This window comes from Chlamydotis macqueenii, chromosome 1 (genome assembly GCF_036417535.1).
Source record: "Chlamydotis macqueenii isolate bChlMac1 chromosome 1, bChlMac1.mat, whole genome shotgun sequence".
NCBI lineage: Eukaryota > Metazoa > Chordata > Aves > Otidiformes > Otididae > Chlamydotis > Chlamydotis macqueenii.
Window position 1 is genome coordinate 108,440,694 of NC_141556.1, and position 24,851 is coordinate 108,465,544.

The window sequence follows — 24,851 nt, forward strand, 5'->3', positions numbered from 1 at the left end:
TCATTCTGTCACTGGGCACCACTGAGAAGAATCTGGCTTTTCAATTTATCCCTCCTATCAGGTATTTGTACACATGGATCAGATCCCCCTGAGCCTTCTTTGCTCCAGGCTGAACAGTCCCAGCTCTCTTAGCCTCTCTTTGTATGACAGATGCTCTAGTCCCGTAATGATCTTCATGGCCCTTCATTGGATTTATTCCAGTATTTTCCCTTTTGTCTTGTACTGGAGAGACTATAACTGGACTTAGCACAATCATGTGATGGGTCAGCTCACCACTGCTGAGCAGAGGGGAAGGATCACCTCCCTTGATCTGCTGGCAATGCTCTGCCTAATGCAGCCTAAAAGGATGTTGTCATTCTTTGCTCTAAGAGCACATTGCTGGCTCATAGTGTCCACCAGGACCCCCAGAACCTTTTGTGCAAGGCTTCTTTCCATCCACTTGACCCTCAGCCTTTAATAGCAGAAGAGGTTCTTCCTCCTCACGTGCAGGAGTTGGCACTTCCCTTTATTGAACTTCATGAGGTTCCTGTTTGCCCATTTCTTTAGTCTGTTGAAGGTCTTCTGATGGGCAAGCACAACTCTGGTGCATCAGCCACTCCTCCCAGTCTTGCACTGCCTGCAAATTTGCTGAAGGTGCACTCTGTCCCATCATCTAGGTGATTAATAAAGATGACAAACAGCACTGGACCCAGGATCGACCTGGGGTAGACCACTATGGACTGGTGTCCAGTGGGATTTTAGGCCATTACTCACATTCCTCTGAGCCCAGCAGTTCAACCTTGTTTTAATTCATCTCACTGTCCACTTTTCTAGTCCCTATTTAATTAGTTTGTCGATGAGGACGTTATGGGGGACAGTGCTGAAAGTCCTAGTAACATCAAGATAAACGACATCCACTGCTTTCCCCTCTTCCACCAAGCTAGTAATTTCATTGTAGAAGGCCCTCAGGCTGGTCAGGCATGATTTCTATTTCATAAATTCATGCTGACAACCTCCAACCACCTTCTTGCCCTTCATATGTTTTGGAATAGTTTCCAGGAGGATTTGCTCCTTCACATTCCTGGAGATTAAGGTAAGACTGACTGGCTTGTAGTTCCCTGGATTTTCTTTCTGGCCCTCTTGAAGATAAAAGTGACATCCATGGCAGCTTATACCCCAGTTGTGTGAGCTATCCCACCACAATTCTGTGATCCTAATGAGACCGCAGCCTTGCAACTGCACGCAGACCTCAAATTCCTTGTCTTTGTTCCCCACGCGGTGTGCATCAGTATACAGGCACTTCATAAGGGCACTCATTTGTGCTGTTTTGGCAGAAAAAGTGTGAGCGCTTCCCCCATAATGCTGTTCTGTCAGCATTTCCTTGTTTGTGTGTATAATGCAGTACAGCAAATGAAAATAGACATAATTAGACTATTTTGGAAGCCTAAAAGGGCATTATATCAATGTTATCTTGATGCTAATGAAGGCTGGAAATAATAAACACTAAAATTCAAAATAATGTAATAAAAAAATGATTTTTTTTAAAAAAAAAGCAAGCTGTAAAAGCCAAGTTCAATAGGTCTTAACTTTGTACCAAAGCTTGGAGGTATCCAAGTTTCTACTGCTTGTTGGTCATGTGCCCCAAAAAGCATCTTCAAAAAATTAGAGAAGTCAAAAATAGAACTTTGCTTTTAAAATGGAGTGAATGGTTCATGGGGAGATGCATTAAGAGATTTTAAGGAAACTTATACTTAAAGCAAACATAGACCTTACTTCCTATTACTTCTTCTTCCCTTTTTCCCTCCATATCCTATCATGTCTGGGCAATGGCCTCCGGGATCCTAACCAGGAGTCAGCCCAGAAGCTGCCATGGCAGGGTAGGGGAAGAGCCAGAGATCCCTTACATTAAGGGAAGAACTGCTGTGGGAAGTTAAAGAATTATCTGTCTTCTTAATACTTAGAAGGCAATAGGAAGATAACAGAGAAAGAGAATGAGAGACGCAGAAGAAAAAAATAGTTATTTTCTCCTTACCTTCCTCTTCATCTACTTTTTGGCAGTGGGGAGAGGAGGTAATCATGGGAACAAACTTACAATACAGGGACAGATAAAACCTGGAGGGAAAGCAGGAGAAACCCGGAACATACTGGCTTTAAAGTCACCAATACGGTCGTCTGTCCCCCAATATACAGATCATTTGACTTGTCTTTTTAAGCCAGATTTTGTCTCCAGCCTACACTGAAGCTGAACACTACCTAAAGTGTGTGTCTTCACAGCTCTCTGTCTTATCTCAGATGCCTTCAGGGTGATGCATGTACAGTTTTTTCTGTCTTTTAATCTGAACATCCAAAAGGACTCCTGACATTGTATAGAAACAGCAGAGGAAACACAGCTTGGAGCCTTTTATAAAGTTTAATATTCACCTTGAATGTAATACACTTTCTGTAAAGGAAAATTTACCAGGTTTTCAACTTTTAAATAGTTTATTGTATTAATTCATCATTTATACACACAAAAACATATATTGGTGTGTGTTAGACACTTTTAGTAAGATTCTCAAACTGGGTAAACTGTTGTGTCATGTGAAATCTGCAGAGCTAAGCTGATTTGCAATAGGTATGAATTGGCCCTTTAGGTAACATATTATCAGGGCAAATATTGGACTGGAAGTGAAATAAAAAGCAAATGTCAATTGTTCTAATTCTAGAGCTACAAGTCCTTCTCCCCACCACTCTGCTACTCACCAGCTGATGGGTTGTTACCTACTTTGACATTATTACTCTTCTGCAAACCCAAGGGTCAGAATTCCTTAATTGCTCATACTAGTGGGATAACTAATGTAGTATTGTGAACAGGGGATACAGTATGTGTTTATAGAAATTCAGAAAGCATTAGGCTATATATGCCAATATGGATCATACAAGACAGATCTAAACCCTCAGTACAGGTCTTGCTAGACAGAATTCCACCACATTGATTTAGCAGAAACGTATTCACTCAGCAAAAGAAAAAGCTTTCTAAGTATTAAAACACGTATGGTCTGCATAATGAAAATGGTGCACCAGAGTCTTCTTTTAAACTCAGCTTCTGAAATATACAGACATACTCAGTATGAAGCTTAGGCTAGGCAAATACTGAATGGAACTAAGAAATATCCATTTTATTGGAATGAAATTTTAGATTCTGAAAAGAAGAATAGTTTTCTCACCTGGCATGTGGTTTCTTCTATCTTCTTTCCTTGCAGCAAATGTATCCCATCACCAATAATACTATCTTCTGTGAATTATGATGAAAAACAAAAAAGAAAAGAAAAGAAAACATGCTTTAAAATGTCCTGGTTTAAGTTATTCTGAGGAATATAATTTGAATCGCACTTGATGATTTGAGCTGCCATTTTTACTCTCTGAAGTTAATCTTATATCATTTAAGCTTGCATTTTATCTCAAACTGCTTTGAAGTAAGACTACAGAATAAACTGTCAAACTGACTCACATAGAAAACTCTAATTCATGCTTACTTCTTCATCTATACTTAGTCCTCAGTTTACAAACCCAGAATCCCCCCAAGTGCTTTCTTTTGCCATGCTAATTTACAGCAGAAGAGTGTAGAATTTTCAAGTAAAAAATTAAGGCCCTGGGCAAAAATTGATTTTAGCAATTGAGATCTGTTTAGCTTAGATTAGATTACAAATTGCTTTCAAAGGATGAACGTCCTCCTATTTCTTCCAAGAAATGAATACTTTGCATGGGAAGAGTATTTTTCTTCATTACAACAATGAGCAATAATAGGTCAAACAACCATTTGGAAAGTTTAGTTTTAGTAAGGCTACCTTGAAAGATCTACTCTTACTCCCACTCTTAAGGCAAAGCATCCACCATTATACTACTGTAGAAAGACCCTAGTGATTAGATTCCATCAACACACAGATCAGAAGCATTTAGTTATTTTTCAAGAAAAAAAAAAAAAAAAGAAAAATTATCTTCTAATCACAGCCCAAAATGCTATCCTATTTTTCCAAAGTTACTAGAAAACAGTAGGAATGTGTTGTTGGTTTGGTTTTTTTTCTCACTAATCCTAACTTGGCCTCCTTTCTGCTGCTAAGGAATATCTTACAACATCAGTAATTCTCCTATTCACAAAAGGATAGCTAACTTAACATACAGATTCACAAAGGCTCTATGTAGGCAGGTGAGACTGGTTGAATTGTTTTGTCTACAATCAGCAGAAAAAAAAAGATTTATTCCGTGAATAATTCCAAGTGACTGAGATTATTCAGCTATCACATGAAAAAAAAAGTATTTGAATAGGACCAGGAAAACTTACATTCAAAGAGGTAAGTAAGGTCCCAGTCCTCAAAATGCCTATGCTTATTTTGGAATTAAATGAGACCACAATGTGTGTAAAGCTAGCAAAAAAAAAAAACAAACCCTAAACTCATGTGAGTGAAAAAAGTAAAGGGCCAAAAGTTAGCACATACATTTTATTTTTAAAGCCAATTCTAAATCAAGAGACTTTTTTAGGATCCTTATTTTTCCTAAAAGAAAATCCTCTGCAAACAAAAATTATAACACAATAACAAATAATCTTCCTTACAATTTTACAACTTGGATGTTGTACGACTGAGTTAAAACTCACAAATTACAACCTAGGCATCAGAAAAAAAAAGAGCAACACTCTCTTCATATCGTAGTTCTGCCTTGAAACAATAGGTCAACTGTATAGAAAACCCCATCAAACAATTTCCTTTATTTGCCACGTGCTTCAACAGGAAGAGGAAAAATGAGTAATGGAAAATTTTATTGCATGAGTTTGTCTTTGGAGGCTTCTGTAAGAGCTCCTATGATTATAGGACAGTGTTTTTCTCCCTCAGACTTGATGGTTACAGTAAAACCAAAAGCTTTTCTAAGTGGGTTAGATTCCAAAATCTAACACGACTGACCAAATTTTAAGATGTCTCAAGCACATGCAAATCTCCTTGAGGTCACTGAGGGCCAGGTGTCTGACAATCCAGTTTTCTATTTAAATATAGAGTTACCTGGTCTTCTAGAAGCAGCGTAAGTCATGTCAAGCAGTGCTTATCTGACATGAGTTTCACATAAGTGGGTTATTTCTGGTCCTCAGGCTCACTTGTTTTAATCTCCTGCAGGCATCTCTGTACATCATGTACCTGTGCTCTGTAAGTTTACCCTAAAACTTAAGTCTTGCTGTTTTCAGTCCTATGCCTACAAGTCCTCTTACAGTCTCATCCAAAATACTATTATTTGGTAGCTGTTTGCAGCTGAATCACAAAGAACTGCAGGACTTTAGCCTGAAAGACTACTTACAGTGACACTGTTTTTAATTGAAATTTTTGGCAAAATCAAATTAACAACAGCAAGTTATTAAAGCAAACCTTAGTGTTCCCATCCCAACAATGATCTCTTTTGCTAGCCGTATTAATATGCATCTGCAGTACTATTAAATCTTGTTTAAATCAGCTCTTCAATCCACTGAAATATGGAATAGAGTGTATGGGGAAAAAACCCACCAACCAACCAACATGCAAAAGATATATGTAAACTGCAGTGTTCTCTTCCCAGTCTGGCGACAGGTACCAGTGACTTTACTGTGGAGTGAATTAGGAGCAGTGGAGAATTATGGCCACTGACTCTGAGAAGTGTCAGCCCTTTTCTGTTTGTCTCCTTAATGATCTTTCATGGAAGCCCAATGACTGTGACTTACATAGTCAACGTTTTCAACAATGACACTTTTAGGCTGACAAATATGGTACTGATGGTTTGGGTTTGGGCTTGTGAGCAAAGATAAGTATTCCCACTATTGTGTCTGTGGTATATATATGTTTTTACTGCCTTATCAATCTGAAAAACTGATTTTTTGTAGAGTTTATACACACAGAAGCATTAAGGACCTAATCCAAAGGCTACCAACATCAGTGGACGCCTCCTTTCATTGACTTAATTGAGATTTGGATCAGGTCTGTGAATATAGCTCTGAAGTGAGCAGAGAAGTCTACGCTGACCACCACACGTGGTTTATTACATCTAACAGAAATTCATATTATGCAATAGACTTGCAGACCTTGAAGGATTATCTCTGTCAAGAGAAACATTTGATCAATAGTGACAAATTATAATCAATAATGATACATTGTAAATCTCATTGCAATGGTTTTCACCACTGTGTGAAGGGGACTTCCCTTCAAATAATTTCACTGCAGTAGGGGAAAGGGACATTTTTATTTAGCTGCCAGCTTTGCTTCCTGTTCCCTCTGGGCTCCTGCCCTTCAATTACAACACTTGTCAGCTTTTAAAATGTGCACTGCTTCTTTTGCATGCTCTGGATATTTAAAAAGGTAAAAAAAGTCTTGAGTACAAAAGACTCTGGAGGAAGGTCAAAAAGTTCTGTTTTCTCATTCAGTCTTTTTCCACCTCCAAACTGACAAACTTTGGAATACTTTGAGGAATCATTCCAAAATATTTTTGGTTGAAAGTAAGTAAAAATGAGGTATTTTTCTCATCTGGAGAAAAATGCCTCATTTTTCTTTCATATATCATTATAACCTTTTCCCTTTCAAGTCAATGAGACTCACTGAAGGTCTCTTTTCCCCTCATCGGTTCATCACAAGAGAAGAGTTCTGCTAAATTTTCCTGTCATCTCTTCTTTCTGGTTCTGGTTCCAAGAAGACAAATTTGCCCATATATGGGGAAATACAATAGATATTGCAATTTCAGATCTATTTTCCAAGCATTTAAGAGTTTATCTTGAAGTGGTGAAGTCAATGAAATCCAGAAGGAAAGCTGATGTCCTGTCCTGTGCTTTCTTTGGCATATCCATTTGTACAGGAGATATTAAAACTTAAGACAATGGCCATCTTCCCACTTTGTTGGCTTAAGTAGAGAACAAAACACCTATCCATTTTAATCTCACATATCTTGGTTTCTATTTCTGCTGAACCTTGTCTGGTCTGGTCTCACAAGGCAACTATTATGGATCTACCTTAACTTTAAAAAGTACAAATACAAATTCCATTCCTGGAAGCAACAGTAAGCAGAATATCAAAGCATTTTAATTTTTAAATAGTTTATATTTGTGTTTATGTTTATGTTTAAATAGACAAGGTGACTGCTCTTTTATTATTTCTCATAGTTATTTAATTAATTTATGCTGATCAAGTTTTAAACAGTGTCACTATCAAATTCCCATATATTAGTTGATCAAAATAGCTTTAGAAAGAGAACTGGACAAAACAATTGCCTACAAAATTTTACCAACTCTCTTTAGCATCTGTCACGAGTTTTTTTTTCTGGGAAAAGTTACTATTTCCCTATTGGATACCTGGAGTAGTCTAAAGTATACAGGGAACAAGGATTCCTACTATGGGCTTATATTACAGTTGGCAAGCTTTATACAACATGACTATGGCAATTTACTGTAGTGGAAGTCCTCTTTGGCCTGTGGACTACAGACTGAATTGCTCCCAGTGTGTTCTTAGCTTCCAAGTTTTAAAGGAAGTTTTATTTTAACTACATTTTTTCCCCCCTTGAGGACATGATAAATCTCAAAAGGACTTGACAAATTATTTAGCTAGATTATTGGTGAAAAATGAGAAATTTTCCTAGCTGCCCTTTAAAATACTTTGTGGAAAATGCAAAATCAGCTGAAATATGTTTAGCAATTACCTTCAAGCTGACAGTGCCTTCTGACGTTCAAATCATTCTCCAGCTTCCTGGAACCCTGCCAAAGTGTGCCATTCACATTTTTCCTGTCTAAAGTAAAAGCACAGAGAGCAGTAACCTGAATTCATAGCAAACCTGTGAAATAACAGGAAAGTCTATAAAAATAGCACCAGAATGCAAATCAAACAAGCTTGCAGAACACTGTAGCGTCTGCTCAAACACAGAAATGAATTTATGATTTCACAATATAGGAAATTTGACGGACGGATAGTATTTATTGTGAGCAGACTTCAAGTTTTATCATCTTTTACTGCTGTCTAATATCTCATTTAACACTGTTAGAACACGACCAGAATGATTGTTATCTTAACCCTGGTTTCAAGACCTAGGAGCCCACATAACATCTGTGCCTTTATATTGCTTCCAGGAATTGTATAAATGTTATTTAATTTTACAATTAACCAGCTAGTGTGTTAGCAAGAAACAGCATCGAAGATGCCCACATCTGTCTCATACACACTCCAAGGCTAGTACTGTGTCAGCCTGAATGGGAGAAATTAGGTTGGCTTTGAGAGCAAGATGGCCATTCTCCTGTTCTCTCACTGAACTTGAAAGCAGTCATGCTTCACAGCATGTTGATAACTATGAAGGTTTTTTGTGCTTTCTGGTTTTGTTTTTGTTTGGTTTGGTTTTTTTTAATGTTAGGTTTCACTCTATGTAAGAAAATTTTCTTTATGAAAGCACTTGTCGATTCTGTCAAGTGCTGGGAATTCATTGCAGCCTCGATGCTGTAGACCAGGTGATACTGTTCTGCATGAAAGTCTTCCCAGTGCAGGGCTACCTAATGAAGTCTTAACACAGGAGAACTTCCAGCTGTCTGAGATACAGTGTTATGACATATAGCTGCATTGTTACAGGCAGATAAAAAAAACCCTTTTTATTCAGTAAGGGATAGATACAAATAAACTCAAACTCCAGAGAATGGATAATAGAATGTTAACAGGAAGCTCTCACTGGAAAAAAAAAAAAAAAAATTACTTTTTAAGGAACTGATTAATATTTCCTACAGATAATTTTAAAAATAGAACCCATTGAATCACAAGTATGAATAATAATATGCAGTTTCAGGACAGGTTGAAAAAAAAAAAACCTTGATTTTCTTCTTTAGTGAACTTGTCTGTGAAAGTTGAAGCAAAGTAGTTTAACATGGGAATGGGCAGGGCCCTGAATTTGATTAGATCAGAGATATTTCAATTTTTTATTGAATTTATCAAAAGAAACACTGGGCATGCTGAGTATTTCTCATGCTGTCCCCTACTAGGTTATTTAAATCTCAATTTGGTTTCTATGTTTAACTAGTTTGTTTTTAATATCTATCTACAAACTTGTCTGTAGAAAGCAAGGAATATATTGATAGCTTAACTGTGTTTTTGCCTTTCCTGTGCATTTGCTCCAACAGCTGTAAAGCAAATCAGATCCTTAATTAAAGTTTGCTCTGTGAGATTAGCAAGTATACAGTAAATTATTTAAGCAGTTACTAACCAAATGCTTCATTTTCAGACATGGACTTCTGGATGGATCTAAAAGAATTAAAAGAATTTACCATTAGCTGAAAGCCAGAATGAAAAACGAAAGCACATTTAATCAAAGATGGATATTTTCAACCTAGTTCTTCAAGGCAGGGCACAGGGATTTAGCTGTGCAATTCCCACTGGCTTTAATTGGAGTTACTTGGCTTTTCTCATTCACCCAATCATCTACTCCCACATGCCACACAAAGCTCGGAAAGCTTCTGAGGTTTCATTCTGTAAAAATATGCTATTCAAGTTTATTTTTGGAATGAAGAATTCATGAGTAAATCAGTGAGCCCACCAAGATGAAAACAAGTGATATTTTTATTTAGACATGATCTGAAGTGTCCTACAACTTTTAGAAATTAGTGTCTGAAATTTGGCAACATAATAATGGATTGAATGAAAGAGCTACATAAGAGCGTACTGTCCCCATGAACTTGAGTGACACTTTATTACCCAAAAAAACCTTGATCTTTTTGCACATTTACATCAAGGAATAGTCCTAACTCATACTTCCATCTGTGGTCAGTGATTTAGATGAGGACTTAAAGAATATACTAACTTAGAGAAGAAAAAAAAATCTTTGAATTAACAAAGATTTACCTTGTGAATTAATGTGTTTCACTTTATCCATAAAAGCCCAATAGACAGTAATCTATGAGCTAGAGAATGAAGCCAGAAGATTATACCAGATGAGACCAAAGACTCTCTAATCTGTGACTGTGATCAACAGAAGGGAAAGAGCACAAAAATTGAGATTCGTCTCCCAAGTACAGGCATGCAGGTGCTGAAGGGTTTCCTGAGCAAGAGGGTGCAGTTGAAGTATTATTTATTTAAGCAACTGGCCCATAAGCAGTAGTTCCTTTTGAAGCCACTTGTATTTCTTTTTGCTTCCAGAGTTCCATAATTTAATTCTTACTGTCTAAACAAGGCATACTTCTGTTTATTTTATTTCTGCTGCTCTATTTTTTTTGGTGCTTCATTTTTGCCCCATTGTAAGAAAAAGAGAATGATAATTCCTCATTCATTTTCTTCACATCAATAGAAAAGGCCAATGTGAAAATTTCTATGTTATCAGTGGGAGTATCATGCCAGGATAGTGATGGCTGGACACTCAAACAAAATAATTTTCATTACAAAATATTTTCATGTTGAGAGAAATTCTTTTCATCCAGCTTGCTCATTTTTTTTTATGTTGATTAGTCAAATGATCTAGGTAACCCTTCTAAATTCTGATAATCCATTTAGAATAGGATTAGTTTTAGAATAGAATAGTTTTATTTGCACGGTAAGATTTGACACTGTTGCTATAGACTACTATTTCTATTCCTGGGGCAGACTTAGTTCTGATCTAAGCAGGATACTCTTAGGCAGCTAGGTGATTGTATCATATGTGGTAGACCTTGGCAGGGTAAACCTTGGGTAAGGCCTACACAGTAGTTGGCTTCCTTAAAAGTGTTAAAGAATGATGAGAAAACTGTGAATAATAGAGTTATGTCCACACTTTATTTAATGCCATTGTAGGAGCATTTTCACTGAGCCCTGGCTGGTCACTGATAACTGAGATCTCACAGCTGTGAGTGCATACACCTCTGTGTTTGCAGTTGATAAGTTACTAGTGTTTTTATCAGATGACCAGAAATACATCAAAACTGTTACTTAAGACAAAGGAACTCTTGATTTGCTTTGAAATCTTTATCTATTTTGAAATTTCTCAACAACAGACAGAGAGAACATTGATGTTGTGAATTTAGTGGAGCCCCACCTAAGAACTTAAAAAAAAAAACCAACATCAAAAATTGTCTAGGGATTTTCATGTCTGTCACAGACAGACAGATAAAGTCTATCTCTGTCATTCCATTAAGCAGGATTTCAGATTTCATATGAAGGGGGCCACTTCAGTAATGCAATGGCCTTCAATCTGAAGCTGGAAAAAGAATTTTCAAATAAAATCCTCTGCTTGCTACCATATATTAATGATTAGCCCAAACCATAGCATTGTGTCTTAACAAATGGATGCAAAGCATGCTGCTGTCACAAACACACTTGATAAAATACAGTCTGACCTGCTTTATCTGAATCATTTTGCAAACTAATTTTTTACTTGGATTAAAAACGCAAACAAAAAACTCTTCAGGAGATTATCAGGTCAATGGTACAAACATGCTCTAAAATAGGTTACCACTTCAGTCTTTCAGAAAAGCAGACATATGGTGAATCCAAGCTCAGATTAACTGCATTTGATTTTAGCTGTCCTGATTCTGATATTTTGGAAGAAATCTTTATGTATTTGAAAAAATCATGGCAAAAGAGCTTTAGTAATGCATTACAGGCTTGTTACTTTCTTTCCAACTGGAACATTATTACATGTACTCTATGAGAATTAAAGTAAAATTGACAAACATTAATAAAACAACAAGGATTAAAGGTACAGACAAATATAATGACACTGTGCAGACCTCGAACTGGTCTCAACTTACTTTCTCTTTTTGGTCACTGTGTTCTCAAAGTCAGGAAAATCCTTTTAAAAAGATAGAGAAAAAAAGTCTATGAAAATCAAAAATGTTTAATTCAAATATATACTTTTTTTTTTACTGGAAAGACACTGAATTATGTTATTTTGATGCATGTTTTTAATATCTGTTAACATTTCCAATTTATCTATTTCCAGCAGCTGAAGTTGTGGAGGACACAGTGCAGCAGAGAATATATGCAGTTATGTGTCCTAATTTTAGGTGATTTCAATATCTGTGGCTCCCAAAAAGTTGACAACGGTAATATCCCTGGAGAACCAGAGAAGACAACTCTTACCCCAAGAATGAATATAATGTTTCTTCCATAGTATGACTCTTTTAAATTTAATGGGGATAAAACACCCACATGTTACAGGAAACTCTGCAAGTAAAACCGAAAGTTGTGCAAGTCAGTCTGGCAAAGCTCTGAGGGGCACCAAAGAAGAATCAAGCACTGGCCTGGAGGCAAGATCACATAGCCCCCAGGGCCCAGATGGTATGTACCCTGACAAGATGTGGGAAAGAAGAGAAGAGTTATGTGGGTGTTGAAAGAGTGAACAAAAGGGTGCCTCACTCTGCAAGTGATGTAAAAACATCTCACTGTATCTTCACTGTCGCAGTTACCCTGGGACTTGAAGTTAATTTTAACTTCAAGACAAACTGAGGATGTCATGTTAGGACAGAAGAGATTTCTGATCCCTATACTATTTTGTATTTTGTATCTCCTGAGACGAAATATCAAAGCACTATCACTTTCATATCTATTTCTTCCAGCTTGGCAAGCAGAAACTGGGATTAAAATGCCCATGATGAATACCACTTCAATCTGCAGTGCAACAAGAGACATTAAAAAAAATATAGAACCATTCGTTATTTTGTAAATATCAAAACTTCAGTGCATGGACCTATTCCTCATATTCTTATGTTTAATTTATTTCCTTCATGTAATACTATCTACACCTGCATGGCTCTGATCACAGTAATTTAAAAATGTTATCCAGGTTGCGTGATGAAATGCCGAAACAGGTACTGTATAAAATGAAGTAAGTGCATAACTGAGCATTTTATTTTTTTTTTTCTTCCCTCCTCTGGTAAAACCCGTCATAGATTTTTTAAGCTTCTTCAGGAGAATGCATTAAGAAAAGGCTGTTTTACTGCTATGAGGTTATTTTAGCTGAGGGTAAGAGGTCCTGTTAGCACCTGGACATTTGTGAATGCTAATAATTGTAGACAGTTTCCACAGAATTCTTTTTTTTTTGCATGTGTAGATTTGTTCACAGATGCTGTGTGCAGATCAAAAGAGTATACAGAATTTATTGCCTACTGCAAGCAATGTAAGATAAATTTGTTGCTGAAAAGAAATCCAGCATTTTAGTCTTGGGAGAAATCTTTTCAATAGCTCTAAAGAAATTACTACATGAGAGGTTGAAAAAAATGTTGCAAAAGTTATTTTAATGCTAAAAAGTGATATTAAAAGGGTAGTGTCAACATCTTATTAAAAAACATCAAATATTTGGTACCATAGAAGCTTGCTAAAGGAAGCACTATGCATGTAGGTCAGAGACCAAAGGATATTGTAAGTTAGAATCTCTATATGATCCAGGGAAAAAAATTGAGACAGGATCCTCTCTAAACCTCAGTGTGGTCATGTACCTGGAAAGTCTATTAATTCATTTCTTCACATGCCAAATACCTGGTGTGAAACATGAAACACAATTGTAGGCTTGATCTTTTTCTCCACAATTTGAAATCAATGTTTCAGCATCAGTTTCTTAAAGTCCACCAAAAGATGTATGTATGGCATTGCATCATACATTGAGGTGAAATTGACGAGTTCACTGGATGTCATGGGACACAGTGCCACAGTGAAATAAGACAGTGGGTTTAAATGGCCATTTAAAAAAATGGCACCTTTTATTTGGCACACGTCTTCCTGTTATGTCTGAATCAGCTGGCTAAATTGGGGTACAAGAATAAGTTGCTCTTGTTTGTACTTTTTATTTTTAAGTATCTTTTCAGTATTTAGCTACACTTAAAATCATGTGTAACTTTAATCTGGAACTAGATATTAAGTAGTTCAAATAATATGTTTTATCTTAGAACATAAATTGAGGTTCATCTTGACTCAACTCTCCACGTTCTCCAAAGTGCATTATTACCCTGCTTATGGGAACAATTCTGTCCCAAATATGAACAATCTGTTTCCTAAAGACAAACTGCACATGTGGAAACTCAGTATTATGAAATTATTAACAAAGTCCTTTCCTCCCTGCTTTTATCTAGTAACTATGATTTAAAGAATTGAATGAGTCCCTCTGGTATTTACAAGCTGGCTGAGAAAGCTAGAGCTCCTGTGTCTGTTAAGACAGGAGTCTGTTAAGACTTGCAAACAGGGAAATTATCGTTTCAGATAACTAGCTCTCTTCTTTCCCCACTAGAATCAAATGCCAATTATAACACTGAAGACTAAAGCAGGTATCATGACTGATTGTGATTTTCCTGGCGATAACTTAGAAAGATTGATAAATTATTTGGCACTTTTCTGATATACAGGGTAGTCGATCATATCGCGGTCAGCAGTTGAAAAATATGTGAATCTCATGACATTTGGTGATTGCAATCTGACAGGAAATACATGAAAATAGTTTTAACACTGAAAACTCTTTTCCTGAGAAGCTTAAGACAGCTCACAAGGAAGAAGACTGTAACACCAAGCTACAAGAGGTAGAAATTCAGTTTCTCCATTAATAGGATAGTTAAGGCAAAGAGCACCCATACAATTCATTACTGTTGGCTACCAACTGTTTCTGAGGAAAATGCGATTCAGCTTTGCCATGCATGAGGTTCAAAAACGATTTTAAAACCTATTTCTGTTCTTTCTGTCTGAGAATATTACTGAAGCTGAGCAACAGGTAAAGTAACCAAAAAGTTAGTATGCCAATTCCCTGAGAGGATTAAAACCAAAAGGCAAGTGTGTATAACCAGCATAAGACAGTACCATAGGAATCTGGAGTGGGAACATCCAAGGCAAAATATTTTGTATACTAAACAGGTCTTCTAAGCTATCCGGAAGAGAAGAACAGCATACATGAAAGTGAGTTTATTCTTCATCCAGGATATATCATTTGGGTAGATATTTGTCCAGGAGCAAAAATAATCACGGTTCAAAAAGGTGCTCAAAGAGTATAATTACTGAATTATGTCCTGCACAGTTTCATGACCACAGTACCCTGTATTTCCCACGTCTCCAGAAAAACGCCACAGCCCAGCTATGATTAGGAGAAATCACAACAGACAAGATAACTGCAAGAAAATAACTACCTTGCTACAGTATAAGGAAAAATTTCTGGTAGCAATAGCCTCCCTTTTTTAAGTTGAGGAGAGCAGACCTTGAATGCCTGCCCTATTGATTTCCAAAGTTTTATAGAAAAAAAAGCAAGGAGGCTAGCCTCCTAAGAAGGAAATGTGTCATGCCAGACTGCTCCACCCTGAAGACATTTAACAACTCTGTGGAATCTGTATGGCCATGGTTTAGCCGAGCACTTAAACGTGCACTCAAGCCCATACCTACTTAGCAGTGCACTTAAGTACGTGCCTTACTGAATAATGATAGATGGCTGAATCAGGGCCTGAGGGAACCAATAATGTTCTGAATTTATCATGCTATGGGGGCCGCCCTGCAGCCTGTAACCAAGTGACGGAATTAAAAATGGGAGAGAAGTACAAATGGGCTCAGTTAATAAGCTTAACGGCTTCATCCAAGGTGTAGGTCTAATAACTCACATGCTAGAAATAGCAGATAAGATTACACACAGTCCTTTGGCCTTAGCGACATTTTCCATAGGTCTTACTGCTGACACGTCATCACTAATCTTGTTTTCAATTTCTAGAGAGTATTTTACAAATAATCATGTTGATTCTACAGCCAGCACAGTGACACAGCATCCAGCCGTTATTTTTAGTTAAGTGCTAAGCTGAATATTCTCTCAAAACAGAACAAAATAAAACCCACAGCCAGTCTTAGGACGCTTCTTGTTAGTATCCAGTGAGCCAACAGTTTGCTTACCCATTTAGCATTGCTTTTATTGATGATAAAATTTAAATTAGTGATGAATAAATGTGCCATCACTAAAATATCCCCTTTAGGAAAACAGAAATGTATAATAAGAGTTAGCAGAAAGTACTGGATTCTTCTGTTCACTGCTGTACATGTATCTTCACGGACTATGCAGTGCTACAAAACCAACACTGAGTAATGTGAAAAATACAATTTGTTCAGATCAACATACAGGATTTTCTAATCCTACACTAGCAGCAAATCTGCTTCACTATGCTGTCTCAATGAAAATGAAATTCTATATTGGATAGATTGATTACTTTTGTTCAGCAAAAAAAAAAAAATTACGAAGCCATTAGCCATTATTCCCCATTATTAGCCGTCTCTATACTAATATAAGGAGTCTGAACTAATATTGCCAAATCGGGGAACAAAACAAAACAAGAAAAAACAAGAAGCAAAAAGCCTAATGTAAATGATCACTGTTGGTTTAATTCTTAGTTTTACACATTGTAAAAACCATAGCAGAGAACGGTGCTATGCATATGTCTTTACTATAACTTAACAAGACGAGATAATTTCTAGTAGTTACCTATTGCAAAATGTATTAGGATGTCACATGTTACGTGCTGGGTACAAACTAAAAAACAAGTCTGGAAAAGTGTAGAGGTGGCTCATTCTTGTAATAAGAAGGTCACAACCTGACAATGGGGAGAAACCTGTCATACAGGAGAGAATCCCCAAGATTGTAATGTAGGCACGTTTCAGAGCCCAGGCTCATAGATCTGTGTTGATGCTGTGAGGAATCATATTGAGATCTCTGCCCTGCTACGCTCTCAAAACCAGGTCTATTATATAAAGCACCAAGGTGATTATCTGGAAGAGAGAGACATGAACAGAGTGAGATGGTTGCAGCAGAAGAGTCTGAGAAGAACAAGTTATTTCCATTACTCTAGGAACTCAGAAGTGCATGCCTCAACTCCCCAGCCATTCTCCTACCCGACCAGCTCCAGCACTCTCTCCATGTAAGTCCTGTGTGCAAATCTGCTTTGTGATATCGTAACATCACAGGCCCAGCAGTCTCATAGGTACATGGTACTTAATCCAGAGTGTATACGCGTACAGCCTGGCAAAATTTCTGAAGGGAGGAAAATTTTTCTTTGAATAATGAACATCTTGGTTTTTTTCTTTATTCCTTCATCAGACTGCATCATATGTTGCTGTAGATACAGATAGTAATTATAAATGAAAAAGCATTGTAAAGCAGAGAACAGAGATTATGAAATGAAAAAGTTTATGAAATTTAATATACTATGTTAAAGTATTTGTCAAAGCCTCAATGATGTATTATACCAATAGCATGCCAGTAATAAAGGATTAAGTAGGGTAGCATTATTTAGGAAGAAAAAAAAACATCAGGGACATCTTTCTTCACATGTTTGCCTAATGAGGACTTGTAAAAGGTAAAAGTCATTCCAGAGGTATAAAATTTGTACAACTCACACTTTAGAAATGCTTTTTGGTTTTTTTAACAAAAAGGACAACCAAAGACACCAACAATATATCCTGTAGAGACAAACTCTACTAATATCTGTACTCAGCATTTCCATATGCTGTTACTTGCACAGAGAAATTCCCTTGTACAGTGAAGCTATGCTAATCTCACTTTGCTGCTAGGTCTATAGAAACTCATGACCTGTTTTTCAAGTGTGTTTGTTAAGACTGGACAGAAATCAGGTCATTTGCTACAGAGATGAGATATGAACAGTGGCCCTAAAGAGCCTAAATAGTTCAAACAGGCAGTTAAGCCTGCTCAATGCATGTGCCCACATAGAGAATAATAGTTTTTAGCAAAATACATTGCATACTTTGCAATTAAATTTTACTTACCAAGGACATAGACCTATCAGGTGGTTCATGGTTTGCATGCATGCTCACTGGAGTGCTAGCCCGGCTGTCAGTAGTATTTGTATCCTTAGGTTCTTGATGCTGTGGGACAGGCTCATACAAGCTGTCCATTGAGCCTTCCTAAAATACATTTAAACAAATTTTCAAAGGTGAACACTTGTAAACACATTAAAATATTTGTAATTTAAAAGCCAAGCAGTTTCTCTGATATACAAAATAGAGTAATTTTCCTCCCTTGTCTTTTGAAATCCTTTATTTACTTCTTTCTCTGAAAAAAAAAAGCATTTAGAAATCCATTATAGTACGTACTCAAATGCTGGAGTTCACAATATCATGGCTTAGATTCCACAGATTGGCAGGGGTAAAGCTGAGGGTACAGCAAAAGCGAACATTATCTTTTCAGAAGGAGTAAAATTAGGTGTATATCTCCACCTGAACACTACAGGAAAATTCCTGTGAAAACTATGAAATCTACAAACCATGAAAATTTCTATATAAACTATAAACATGTTTTATAGTCAGTACTTCTTCTTTATGGGAAAAAAAAAAGTTAATTTTATGCAGAAAGGTAACTCTATTCCTTAGAAATAAATTGAAACAATGGTGCCAACTCCCAGAATTTGAGAGTCATTATTTAGGGACCCAAAATAATGAGAAAGGGTAGAATTAAAAATAAATTCCATTTGCATTTAAATTTTTAACCAGTTTTTGCACATGTAAGGGTTCTTTTTCTCCAGCCACCAAGAATATTAACATTTTAACAGAAACTAAGATTTCACATTTATCCCACAACTCCAAGAGCCAGGTTTACATATACACACCACCATTCCGTAATCCAAGAGTTAAATGAAAGCAGATGGCAAAACTAAAGACACTTTAACTAATGATCCTAGATGATGATTTTAGATATTCCCACTTTCATCTGCTCTGAATATTTTCCCAATGAATTTTGATTACAGATTTTAACTACATTAATTAAGGAATGAATCAAATTTATAACAGTGTGACTTACAGCAGAACACCATCATTGAAATTAACATGGTATATTATAATTTAAAAGCATTTGTTCCTCTAGTATAAAAGATGTATATTTGAAGTTATATTGTTTATATGTAAAGCTTCACAGGCAATATTATTGACTGGCAAAATAGCAATTCAAAGACACAACTGATTTTTGCAACTACAATATTTATCTATGGATCTTTATTTGCTTCAGTCTACTACAGTCTTGATAAGGCAAAGTAAATGTTGTGCGAGAAATATTACAGGTTGAACCTCTTGAAAATACCCAAGCTATATATTGGAGTTTATTCTATGAACTAACAAGTTACTGCTTCCTGGGAAAGTGGTGAAAGTTTACGAAGCTGTGTTGGATTTGTGTGTAGCAGGGGGCAAGGGAGGGAGGGGTGGTGTGTTACAGTGGTGGCTTCTGCGAGATGATAGAATTTTCCCCTTTGTCCAGTGGACCCAGCCGGCTCCAGGGCAGACCCACCTCTGGCCAGGGCTGAGCCAATTTGAGACGATGATAACACCTCTCTGATAATATATTTTAAAAGAGGAAAATAAAAAGCAGAAGTGTGGGCAGAGATGGCTGAGGGGCACCAAACTGTGTGGTGCAGTTAATGAACTGGAGGGAAGGGATTCCATCCAGAGCAACCTTGACAGGCTGGAGAGGTGGGCCTATAAGAACTCCATGAAGTTCAACAAGGCCAAGTGCAAGGTCCTGAACATAGGCCAGGGCAACACCAAGCACAAATACAGGCTAGGTGGAGAATGGATTGAGAGCAGCCCTGAGGAGAAGGACTTGGGGGTACTGGTGGACAAGAAGCTCAACATGAGCTGGCAATGTGTGCTTGCAGCGCAGAAAGCCAACCACATCCTGGGCTGCATCAAAAGGAGCATAGCCAGCAGGTCGAGGGAGGTGATTCTTCCCCTCTGCTCTGCTCTGGTGAGACCCCACTTGGAGTATTGTGTCCAGCTCTGGAGCCCCCAACATAAGAGGGACATGGACCAGTTGGAGAGGGTCCAGAGGAGGGCCACGAAGATGATCAGAGGGCTGGAGCACCTCTCCTATGAGGACAGGCTGAGAGAGTTGGTGTTGTTCAGCCTGGAGAAGGGGAGGCTTTGGGGAGACATTATAGCAGACTTCCAGTACCTCAAGGGGACTTGTAAGAAAGCTGAAGCGGGACTTTTGACAAGCGCATGTGGTGATAGGAGAAGGGGCAATGACTTTAAACTGGAAGAAGGTAGATTTAGATTAGATATAAGGATGAAATTACCATGAGGGTGGTGAGGCACTGGTACAGGTTGCCCAGAGAAGTTGTGGATGCCCCATCCCTGGAAGTGTTCAAGGCCAGACTGGATGGGGCTTGAGCAACGTGGTCTAGTAGAAGGTGTCCCTGTCCATGGCAGGGGGGTTGGAACTAGATGATCTTTAAGGTCTCTTCCAACCCAAACCATTCTATGAGTTTATGAAAAGAAGCAAGGCCACAATAAAGGGGAGCACTCCAGAAAGGGAATGCACAAGAAATTAGAAGCAAAAATGAGAGAGAGGGGAAAGAGGGAGATAAATAAGGCGTCAGAGAGATAAAGAGGGCAAGAGAGAGGCAGACAGTGAGGGGGCATGGTTGAGGGATTTCAAGGGAGACAGAGTGCACTAATAGGACAAGGTTTAGGAAAGAGAGGTGGTGTGATAAAGAAAGTTAACAGAAAGGCATAAGAAAGCAAGAACAAGGTTGTGAGAAAGTGTGCAAGGTCATGAGAAAGAGGGTATCATTACAGGAATACAGGCATGGCCATGAGAAAGGGTAAAGGGCACAAAAAGGGGTGCGTCTGTGCAAGAAAGAGTGAGGGAATAAGAGAGTGAGTGAGTAAGGAAAACCATGATCATGTGTGATAAAGAGCAAATGCACATGGGAAAGTGTGCGTGCATGTGTGAGAGAGAAAGAGAGAGCTGGAGAAAGGGACAAAGCAAGAAACAGAAGCAGATGCACAGAAACAAAAAGAGAGGAGGAAAATATAGAAAACAGAAGATAAAACAAGTGAGGGGGGAAGATAAAGAAGGAGTGAAACAGAGACAAAGAGAACTCAGTGTAGAGAGAGCATGTGTGCAAGAAACAGGGAGAGTGTGGAAGGGAGAAAGTGAGCACGAGAGAGTGAGTGCGAGGGCATGAGAAAAAGTGAGAGTCAGGTTGCAGTAAAGGGCATGAAGGCACAAGATAGGAGGAGGAAAAGCACGGATGTGAGAAAGACAGTGTCCACAAGAAAGAATATGATCACTTGCAAGAAAAAGCAAGGGTGCATAAAGAAGAAAGATAAAGAATAGGAGAGAGGGGGACAGCAGTGGGGAGAAGAAGAGAGTATGCAAGAAAGAGGAGCAAGAGGGAGAAAGAAACAGAGAGTGTACGGGGGAAAGAGAGATGGTGTGAGAGAAAGTGCGTGCAAGAAAGCTAGTGTGAGTGGGTAAGTAAGTGCGAGTATGAGTTTGCAAGAAAGGGCACAATGGCTTGTATCAGAAATAATGTAGCCAGCAGGACTAGGGAAGTGACCGTCCTCCTGTACTCAGCACTGGTGAGACCGCACCTTGAATATTGTCCCTCACTACAATAAAGGTATTGATATGCTGAAGCACATCCAAAGAAGAGCAACAAAGCTGGTGAAGGGTCTAGAGCACAAGTCTTATGAGGAGCAGCTGAGCGAACTGGAGTTGTTTAATCTGGAGAAAAGGAGGCTGAGGGGAGACCTGACCTCATTACTCTCTAAAACTGCCTGAGAGGAGTTTGTAGCGGGATGGGTGTCAGCCTCTTCTCCCAAGTAACAAGTAACAGCCCCAAGTTGCACCAGGGGATATTTGGAAAAATTTCTTCACCAAAAGTATTATCAAGCACTAGAACAGGCTGCCGAGGGAATTGGTTGAGTCATCATCCCTGGAGGTATTTAAAAGACCTGTAGATGTGGCACTTAGGGACATGGTTTAGTGGTGGACTTGGCAGTGTTAGGTTTATGGCTATACTTGATCATCTTGATGCTCTTTTCCAACCTAAATGATGCTATGACTCTATGGTTCTATGAAATAGTGCAGAGTCAAGAGAAAGGGCATGAGGGCATGAGAACAAGCACGCATGAGAAAAAACGAGCATGCACAAGAAAGAGTACACATGAGAGAAAGAGGGAGAAGGAGAGAGAGAGTAGCCAGTAGGAGAGAGGAAGGGAGAAAATAGATGAGATGGGAGGGAGAAATGGAGAGAGGGAGACCAATGGATTGCCTGTGTGAGTGGGGGGAAGAATGGACAAAAGAAAAGTGGGGGCAAGGGTGCAGTGTGTGTGAATATGTGAGAAAATGCAAGTGCAGAAAAAAGCACATGAGAAAGCAAGAGCATGAAAAAGCAAGAGCACTTGAGAAAGGAAGTGCACAAGAAAGCATGAGTGTATAGAAGAAAGGGAGCACAGGATAAAGAGACTGAGGGTGTGAGAAAGCAAGAAAAGGAAGGAGAGAGTGAGCAAGGAACACAGAGAGTGAGAACACATGTTAAAGAGTAGTGGAAAGAGACAGAGAAGGGCAAGGTGCACTGAATCCTGTGTGCCTGAGAAAGCCAACATGAGGTTGTGAGAAATACTGAATTTGAGGTTGCAGGAAAGGATTTGAGGTTGTTAGGATGTAAGGTTGTGAGAAAGGACATGAGATTGTGAGAAAAGGCACAGTGTTGTGAGAAAGGGAGAGAGGCTGCAAGAAAGCGTGTGGAGATGTGAGAAAAGGAGGGGGTATGAGAGTGTGCATAAGAAGGAGAAAGGAGGAGAGAGAGAGAAAGAGTGAGTGAGAAAGCAAGCATTCAAGAAAGAGGGAGAGAGAGTATATGAATAGAGACTGCATGAGGAGAGAGGTGACATGAAAAATTGCATGCAAGGTCATGAAAAAGCACAAGAGCAAGGTCACAAGAAAAGACACAAGGTTGCAAGAAAATGAGAAGGGGGCATGAGAAAGACCATAACAGAGGAGTAAGGGTGTGAGAAAGAAAGTGGGTACAAGAAAGAGAAAGAGCAAGCATGTAAGTGATGTGAGAATGGGAGTATGACAGAGCAAGAGCAAGAAAAAGGAAGAGCTAGATAAAGAATGAGCAAAGTTGGGGGGAGAGCTTTCAAGAAAGAAAGTGCTCAAGAAGGAGAGAGACGATGTGTGAAGAAAACATAGAGATGGCACAAAAGAAGTGAGAGAGCACAAAAAGCCTGTGCAAGAATCCAAGCATGGGTATGTGAGGAAGAGCACAGGGTCACGGAAAAGGATGTGAAGTTGTGAGGACAGCAAGGGCAGAGACATGCAGCAGGTGCACCAGCATGTGGGAAAGAGTGAGCATATGCATGAGAGAAAGAACAATTAGAACAATTAAAGAAGAGATAGAAGAAGGCAAAGAAGGAGGAGAGAGGGAAGTGGACAGGAGGTAAGGGGAAGAAAGAGAGAAAGAGAAAAAGAAAGGGAGAGAGAGCATGTGGGTAAGAGTGTGCAGGAAAGAAAGACATGGCAGGAGAAAAAGAAAGCATGTGCAATAAAGTGAGAGTGTGATAAAGAGTGAACAAAGTCACACGAAAAGGTGCAAAGTAACAGGAAAGATGTGTGAGAGAGTGCGTACAAGCATGAGAAAGGTGCAAGAAGGGGAGTGAGAAAGAGAACAAGGTTATGAGAAGGAGGAGTAGGCATTGGAAAGATTGTGGCCATGTGCAAGAAAGAGTAAGTTTGTGTGAGAGAGAATGATAATGAGATAGAGAGATGGAGAGAAATTATGGGTGTGCAAGAGGGAGAGAGACACAGCATGTGTGAGAAAGAGTGAGTGTAAAGGTAAAAGAAACATTGGGCAGGAGAAAGGGCACGCGCACACGAAGGCGTAAGCATGTGTGAGAGAGCAAGCGTGTGCAACAAAGTATGTGAGAAAGAGCTAAAGCATGAGAAAGGCAGAGCGTGTGCAAGCAACAGAGAGAAAGAGTGATAGCAAGTGATAGAAAGTGAGAGTGCAAGAGAAAGATACTGAGAAGGGTCAGGAGAAACAGCATGCGAGAAAGACAGAGTGTGAGAGAAAGACAGCACAAACCAAAAGACAGCATGAGAATGAGAGAGCTTGAGCCATACAATGAGTGAGTGCAAGGGCACAGGAAAGGGTGAGCTCAAGAAAAGTCAAAGATGTGGGAAAGAGTGTGGGAACAAGAAAGAGCAAGGGTGTGTGAGAGAGAGGGTTCAAGTAGAAGCATGCACAAGAAAAAGTAAGCACACTGAGGGAGAGGAGGAGTGTGAGAGAGGATGGCCAAGAAAGTGAGTGCAAGAAAGGAAGCATGCATGAGAAAGCACAAAAGAGTGAGAAAAAGAGCACCCAACAAAGAGCAAGTGCACCTTCAGTTTACAAAATTTTTCTTTGCTGACTGGTTTTATACTTTGTAGGAGTATATTTCCTTTGTAGGAGGGAAATATTGAAAGAAATAACTTTCTTTCAGGACAACCCAAAGTATTCAACTGAAATTGAATTTTTCTTGCTTTCTTTTATTTTTTTTTTTTTTACGTTAGGTCTACTTCTATGCCAAAAAATGCAATGTCAGTGAAATTTTCAATTTCAGACATCAACTCTTTTAGTAGTCCTGAACACACTAAACATCACAGAGCAACATGAGAGATAGCAGAAGACAACATTAACTTAATTCTGGAGTAGTTAGTACGTTTCCTTTCTCCTACATGACATGACAAAGCCTTTTGAAAATCTTTGCATCTGTAGTTTTATGGGAGAAAACATCCTAGTTCAGATCTAGGGGAAAATAATTGTCTGTAGCTCTTTTCTTTGCATAGTATTATTATCATGTCATGCAGAGATTAGATCAATCATAAGGCAGAGAGAGGTGCATTTAGTAATGCAGTCCAGTAATTCTCCAGCTCAGTGTTTAAATATGAACTTCTGTGTACAGTGGGATGACAGCAATCCAGTTAAAATGCACAAGGAGTGTATGAAGACGATTACATGGGAAGCACTACAAAACTCAGCCACTTAGATCTCTTCTACTCACGTTACACTTTAGAGGATGGTCTTTCCACATTGAGGTAATTCTTCTTTATTAAAACACTTTTTTAAAAAGTCAAATCCATTTCTAAGTAACATCATTTCCCAATAGCCA

At 38.5% G+C, this 24,851-nt stretch overlaps 1 protein-coding gene across 1 annotated transcript in view; it reads right to left on the minus strand.

The window, feature by feature from the left end:
* Positions 1–24,851, minus strand: part of SAMSN1 (SAM domain, SH3 domain and nuclear localization signals 1) — a 94,781-nt gene that overhangs the window by 65,476 nt on the left and 4,454 nt on the right. The window contains exons 2-5 of the mRNA XM_086763977.1: positions 17,688–17,825; positions 11,708–11,748; positions 9,196–9,233; positions 3,186–3,253 (exon numbers count right to left, since the gene is read on the minus strand). Coding sequence (XP_086620103.1) covers positions 3,186–3,253; positions 9,196–9,233; positions 11,708–11,748; positions 17,688–17,825 — 285 coding nt within the window. The remainder of the gene's footprint in view (positions 1–3,185; positions 3,254–9,195; positions 9,234–11,707; positions 11,749–17,687; positions 17,826–24,851) is intronic.